This window comes from Bison bison, unplaced genomic scaffold, assembly GCF_000754665.1.
Source record: "Bison bison bison isolate TAMUID 2011002044 unplaced genomic scaffold, Bison_UMD1.0 scf7180017864474, whole genome shotgun sequence".
NCBI classification, from domain to species: Eukaryota; Metazoa; Chordata; class Mammalia; order Artiodactyla; family Bovidae; genus Bison; species Bison bison.
The window spans coordinates 7,488,535-7,496,233 of NW_011495035.1; the positions used below are offsets into that span (position 1 = coordinate 7,488,535).

Below are 7,699 nucleotides of genomic sequence, written 5' to 3' on the forward strand. Positions count from 1 at the left end.
TCCAGTGAGTCAACTCTTCGCATGAGGTGGCCAAAGTACTGGACTTTCAGCTTTAGCATCATTCCTTCCAAAGAACACCCAGGACTGATCTCCTTTAGAATGGACTGGTTGGATCTCCTTGCAGTCCAAGGGACTCTCAAGAGTCTTCTCCAACACCACAGTTCAAAAGCATCAATTCTTCAGCGCTCAGCTTTCTTCACAGTCCAACTTTCACATCCATACATGACCACTGTAAAAACCATAGCCTTGACTAGACAGACCTTTGTTGGCAAAGTAATGTCTCTGCTTTTGAATATGCTATCTAGGTTGGTCATAACTTTCCTTCCAAAGAATATAGAGTATAATTTCACTTAAATGTGAGATGTTAAGAGTTCGGAACTTCTGGTGTTAAAGAGAATGAAAGATGATGTAAGATATGAGAAAATTTCTGGAAGGACATTGTCAACTCGACATAGCATATTGATCTGAATACTGCTTATTTTCTTTTTGATTTTTATTCCTTGATTAAATCTGAAAGCATTTAATTTAGATTTTATAAAGGCTTAGAATATAGTCAATGGTTTGTGTTTATGTCAAAGTAACTAGTAACAGAAATAAATTAAAGATTTTTAAAATTTAAAAATATGTCAGAAAATGATCAAAACTTTATTATTTACACTTAAAATCCACATACTTCCAAGAGATATTTGAAGTTGCAAGAAAATATATTTCCACTAGGTTGAAAGTTGTAAAGGGTCCTATCATTTGATATATAATGATTTTATCAAAATATGACCTAGATGAGTTCATTCTACACTTTTTTGAGATTATGAGCTTTATGAGCTGCTTACTAAATTTCACTTTTTGAATAAAGGCCAACCAAACTATTATCTTGATTTCATTTATCACCGGAAAGCTTAAATGTCAAAATAAATTAAAGAAAATTATGATGTTATTGAATAAAAAAAGTTTATCTCACACTCTACACATAATATTTCCAGAAATTGAATTCTACAGAAGTTTTAGCAAAATATTAATTTTAGGTCTAGTAAAGATAATGCTTCTCAATGAGTATATTCTCAATAATATTGATTAAAAAACAATCCATGAAATGTGTAAAGTCACTGTTATATAAAAGATAAAGCAAAATTTTACCTTATTCCTAATGGTATAAAATAAAAAGTAAAAGACACCAACAGAATTGTGGGAGTTGATTTAATATGTCTTTAAACCTCTCTAACATTTTAAAAAGTCAAATTTAAAATTATACTCATGAAAGTTTTCTTCCACAAGAATACAATCAATTGAACTGCACTTCAGCCTATTAACTGCTATAGAAAATTTTATAGCAAATGTAATGTATATCTAAGGTATGAATTTAAATTATGGGAATATGAGCTGAAATTATGAAAACTTTGCAAATTATACATGCATGTAAAAAGTAGACTTTTAGGTTACCTTATTTAGATTAATAATATTTAAATATGAACTTGAGCCAGTATGCAACAATTTATATATATGTAAGAATATGTATATTTTTGCATTTGTCATTTCATGACAATTTTCTTTTTCTTTCAGACTCTTGAAATACTGATTGGAAGATAGACATTTTCTTTCCGGCTGATTGTATGGGAGAAATTTTGACTTTAGAAAGTGGAAATGAGGTTGCTATGGAAACTGGTAATTCTGATGTCACTCATAAACATTTCCGCAGGTAAAGTGTTCTATTATTATGAGTTCTGATTGATAATCTATTGGCATTTTATTTTTTCTACAGGTGAAGCAATTTTCAAATACATAATATAGGGTTGGCAAAAAAGTTCTTTCATGTTTTCCCATAACATCTTACAGAAAAACCCAGAAGAACTTTTTGTCCAATCTAATACTTACATTATTTAAATAACTAAATGATAAAATTTTAAAGGTAACCTCTATGGGTAATATAGAGTTTAATCCTTAAAAAAAATTAATCAAGTGCCATTTTTAAACAGAACTAAGATGATTTCAGTTATAAATTGTCAAGTATGAAATGTTTATAGTAAAAGGATGTGATTAAGTAAATTTTGTCATCAAAAACAATGAAGAATAATTTTTTTGTTTCCTTTAGAGTGGTCTTTAAAAATTAAAATATATTTTCTTCAAATTTGGAATTTGGTATGGATTAAAGCTATATTAGTATAGAAGATAAAGTAATATAGAGTGTCATATCAGAAGTAGAATAAGTTTAGAGTTTTTTTCCTATCCATGTCAATGATACATTCTTTCATTCACCCTAAGTATGAAGTCTGTGTATCAGATAGCTTTTGTCATGCAACAAACCATCACAAATCTGAAGGGATGAAAATAACACATAACCATGTATTTAGTTGAAAAATATATAGATGGGCAATTTTAAGTAGGCTCAACTGGCCTATTCTTTTGATTTTGCCTGAGTGCTTTACATCTGTGGTTAAGCTACTGCGTCATCTGGGACCTGGCTAGTCTGGTAATAGAGACCACTGGGCTGTCTCTGCCCCGAACCAAGTGTTCTTTTATCCTCTGTAAGTCTGTGGTCCTTCATATATGTCTGCTCAAAATTCCAAGAGAAATCAGAAGTAGGCAAGGTTTTTTAATGTTAAGACTTGCAACTGACACAATGCCGTTTCTGCGGCATTCTTTTAACCATTCCCAGTCACACTATCAGATTCAAGAAATATAAGAATATACTCCATCTCTTGATAGAAAAACAACAAAATTACACTGTAAAGGGGTATGGAAACAGTAAAGCAGATAATAGTGACTAACTTTGAATATAGTCAACCATAGTTCTACTAAGAACACAGAATTCTATTCTGAAATTTCAAGCTTACCTGTGTGAGTCACCACACAACATGAACACTGTCTCAGTCATCTAATTGTCAGAGCAACTCTTCTATCAAAACATACTGCTTCCCACCAACTGTGGTAGTGCGTACTACCGAAGTTTCCCATATTCATACCAAAGCCCTAATATATTAGGAGTAACATAGGAACAAACACAGTAACACATGAATCAGAGACATGGTAATTGTAAGAGGCAAATATTCAAAAACAATTCTAAGAAGTGGAAACATTTCTAATTTTAAAAGGTATAAAAAGGTTAAAATATGCAAAACATAACCATTAGAATCAGAAAAACATGTAAATAAAGATATTTTTACTACTAGAGAATCCAGTGGCTAGAAGTGCTATCGTTGTGTTTATTCAAAGTTATTACATTATTTTGATTCATATCACTTCTAATTCTCTGTAACAAAGAATCAGAGTTAAATAATATTTTTTGTAATAGATGAAAACAAAACCAGAGTCATCAAAGTGCCCCCAAATTATACATATGTGAATACAAATTATATTCTTATCCTGCAGTTTCAGTTTCCTGTCAAAATTTTAGGTTAACATTTTGCCCTTTAAATATCTATACTGAATCAGCACAGTATATCTAGAAGATCTTTTATGTTAAATTAAAATAAATTATTATTCTCAGACCACGTATCATCTGAGAGATCTTCCAGTTCTGTTACGTCTTATTTTTCCAAGTTGGATGTGATTCAACATGTCCTTTTGCTTTATCCTAAAGCGAAAAATAATCATGTGTCCTTGGTGTACAATTTTCTTATGCAAGAACAGATTGTATCTTTTTTTAAAACCACAGCTATTTAAATAAGATAATCTGAGCAACATTGCCACAGAGGTAAGAATGCTGACAATCATATACACAGGAGAGCGTTGCTTTGAATCTGTTTGTTTTGTTTTGTTTTAAGATTTCATGGCCTATCTCCCCACTTGCAGATACTATATACTATGTTAGTTTAGAAAACTCAGTTCCCTAATGATGCAGTGCTATTTCTACACACACACACACACACAAACATACACATATAATAACTTCTTATTTTCCAAAAATTGATTTTGATTCATTCTGAAAGACCAACAAATCTTTCACAATTATGTGCTTTTCCTTCCTATTTTTTACTGTTACAATCTTTTCAAAACAATGACTTTTTAATTCTCTCCAAACTTTAAATTAAAATTTAAAATTTTACCCCATCTCATCTCCTATTTGTTGTTGTTGTTAATTAACTGTATCTAACCCTATTACTATGGACATTGGCCTTTAAGTTTTTATGATGAACCATAATCTATCCAGGCATATGTTATGGTTCTGGAATATTTTTGAAATTATGGATATTTAAAATTTCTAGTATTCTATTTTAGTATTTTTTTAATATTATGAGACAACCATTTAATTAAGATACATGATTGCTAATTACGTGTGAAAGTCACTCAGTCATATCTGACTCACTGTAACTGCATGAACTATACATCCATGGGATTCTCCAGGCCAGAATACTGGAGACGGTAGCCATTCTCTTCAGGAGATCTTCTCAACCCAGGGATTGAATTCAGGTCTTCCACGTTGCAGACAGATTCCTTACCAGCTGAGACTTCAGGGTTTTTAATCACTTCATTAATGTGTGTGGTAGACTAAATAATTGTCCCCATGGCTACCTAGGACCTAGTATCTGGAACTTGTGACTTTCGCATTAAGTAGTAAAATGGATTTTGCAGATGGGATTAAGTTAAAGATCTTGAGATGGATAGACTATCCCGGAATAACTGCATAGGAAATCGAAATGCTCTTGTAAGATGGTGACAAAGGAAATTTGGCACAGAGCAGAACGCAATATGATGAAAGAGGAGAAAGAGACATCAGATCTTTGCTACCAACCTTAAATATATATAGGAAGGGACCATGAGCCAAGAAATGAAGCTCAAGAAGCTAGAAAAGACAAGGAAAGAGGTATTTTGCCTTTGAAGAAAACATACATTGGTTTCCATCCTGTGAAATCCATTTTGGACTTGGGACTTCCAGAAATGTGAGAAAATATATGTGTGTCGTTCTAAATCACCAAGTTGTAATTTTTAGAGAACCCATAGGAAACTAATGCAATAAGTTTCTTCCTCACTAAACTTTAAGCTCCAGAAGAGCTGGCACTGTATGTTCCTGGCATGTGGTAGGGATTCAGTAAATAGTGTTAAATGAACAAATGAGTGAATTAGATTCAATGTTATTGGTCCTATTTGGATTATCATCAAGTAGAAAAAATTAAGTCATGAATTTCCCATGTTTTGATGTCTTGTCATAGAATTTTAGAGATGGAACTCTAGCAACATTTGAAAGTTTCAAACTATGCCCTACTTGAATGTGAACTTCATGAGAGCAAAGATTTCCATATGTTCTATTCTCTGCTGTTTCTCCATCCCCTAACAGGTGGTTTGTAAATATTCCACTAAATTCAACAGATAGTTTTAGTACCTTAGATATGCCGAGCACTGAACTAGATGTTGACCTTCACAGTAAGAGGGCCATGGTCCCTGTATTCTTCAGCGTACAGCCTAAAAATGGAACTCAGCAAGTCAGCCAATAATTTCAATAGAGAAAGTATAGCTTGCTATTTGAATATCATAGTAGAGAGCATATAACATGGAAATGTTCTAAGAGGACATCTGCTGTTTTTGTCAACCTCCAATCCATTTCTGCTTCCTCTGAAAAAATATATTAGATTTTCCTTAGCAAACCACTGTTTTCTATCAGTCTTTGTAGTTGAAAGGAGAGTGACATAACTTCATAATCAGCCAATTGGTATATCCCATCGTCCTTCACCATAGTATTTGGTTCAGGAAATATTATATCTGAACAAATTCCTGGGCATTTGCTAAAATGAAACGACATAAAGTCATCACATTTGTGCTGTGGACGGCGGGGCCTGGTGGGCTGCCGTCTATGGGGTCGCACAGAGTCGGATACGACTGAAGCGACTTAGCAGCAGCAGCAGCAGTTGGCTCATTGGAAAAGACCCTGATGCTGGGAAAGACTGATGGTAAAAGAAGAGGGTGGCAGAGGCTGAGACAGTTAGATAGCACCATGGGCACAATGAATATGAATTTGAGCAAACTCAGGGTTATAGTAGAAGACAGAGAATCCTGGCATGCTACAGTCCTGGGGTCACAGAGTTGGACACAACTTAGCAACTGAGCAGCAACAACAGTTAGTACAAAGAGGTACCAGGGACTGCTCTGACAGAAAAATTGGCCTGGAAATGAAATTAACACAGACACAGAACAAACCAAGGGAATAATGGCACCATTTCTTCACTTTACCTTTGAAACTTTAAGTACCAGGTGTCTTTTTCCTATTTTATGCTAATTTCCATTGAAATTCTGTCCCTTGATGAAAAGAATCTTCTCTGATAAGGTCAAAATTGTTTTTAATGTAAATTAGTGATGATAAGTGAAGCTCTATTAGCAATAGAAATTCTTAGGGGATTAATGCCTACTCCCTGCTGGGCATGAGGAACACAGCAAATATGAAGATGAAGAAAAGGCACAATTTTTTTCCTGGAAGGATAAAAAGAGTCAAGAGGCTTTATATGGACTCAAGGCAAACCATTCAAATATCACAGTAATCCAAGTCTATGCCCCAACCACTAATGTCAAAGAACCTGAAGTTGAACAGTTCTGTGAAGACCTACAAGATCATTTAGAACTAACACCCCCAAAAGATATGATTTTCATCATAGGGGACTGGAATGCAAAAGTAGGAAGTCAAGAGATACCTGGAGTTACAGGCAAATTTGGGCTTGGAGTACAGAATGAAGCAGGGCAAAGATTAACAGAGTTTTGCTAAGACAGCACACTAGTCATAACAAAACTCTCTTCCAAAAACACAAGAGACGACTCTACCCAAGGACATCCCTAGATGGTCTATACCGAAATCAGACTGATTATATTCTTTGCAGCCAAAGATAGAGAAGCTCTATACAGTTAGCAAAAACAAGACTGGGAGCTGACTGTGGCTCAGATCATGAACTCCTTATTGCCAAATTCAGACTTAAATTGAAGAATGTAGGGAAAACCAATAGACCATTCAAGTATGACCTAAATAAAATCCCTTAGGATTATACAGTGAAAGTGAAACATAGATTCAAGGGATTAGATCTGATAGACAGAGTGCCTAATGAACTATGGATGGAAATTGTACAAGAGGCAGTGGTCAAGACCACTCCCAAGAAAAAGAAATGCAAAAAGGCAAAATGGTTGTCTGAGGAGGCCTTACAAGTAGCTGAGAAAAGAAGAGAAGCTAAAGGCAAAGGAGAAAAGGAAAGATATACCCATTTGAATGCAGAGTTCCAAAGAATAGCAAGGAGAGATAACAAATCCTTCCCCGGTGATTAGTGCAAAGAAATAGAGGAAAACAATAGAATGGGAAAGACTAGAGATCTCTTCAAGAAAATCAGAGCTACCAAGGGAACATTTCATGCAAAGATGGTCTCAATAAAGGACAGAAATGATAGGGAACTAACAGAAGCAGAAGATATTAAGAAGTGGTGGCGGGAATATACAGAAGAATTATACAAAAAGAAAAGATCTTCATGACCCAGATAACCACAAGGTGTGATCACTCACCTAGAGTCAGACATCCTGAAATGTGAAGTCAAGGGGGCCTTAGGAAGCATCACTATGAACAAAGCTAGTGGAGATGATGGAATTCTAGTTGAGCTATTTCAAATGATGCTGTGAAAGTGTTGTACTCAATATGCCAGCAAATTTGGAAAACTCAGTAGTGGCCACAGGACTGGAAAAGGTCAGTTTTCATTCCAATCCCAAAGAAAGGCAATGCCAAAGAATGTTCAAACTACCA

The 7,699-nt window shown here is 34.4% G+C and overlaps 1 protein-coding gene across 1 annotated transcript in view; it reads left to right on the forward strand.

Annotated features, from left to right (window-relative positions):
• CNTN6 (contactin 6) overlaps positions 1-7,699 on the forward strand; it is a 320,078-nt gene that overhangs the window by 63,549 nt on the left and 248,830 nt on the right. Inside the window, exon 2 of the mRNA XM_010862021.1 lies at positions 1,558-1,693. Coding sequence (XP_010860323.1) covers positions 1,639-1,693 — 55 coding nt within the window. The 5' untranslated portion in view covers positions 1,558-1,638. The remainder of the gene's footprint in view (positions 1-1,557; positions 1,694-7,699) is intronic.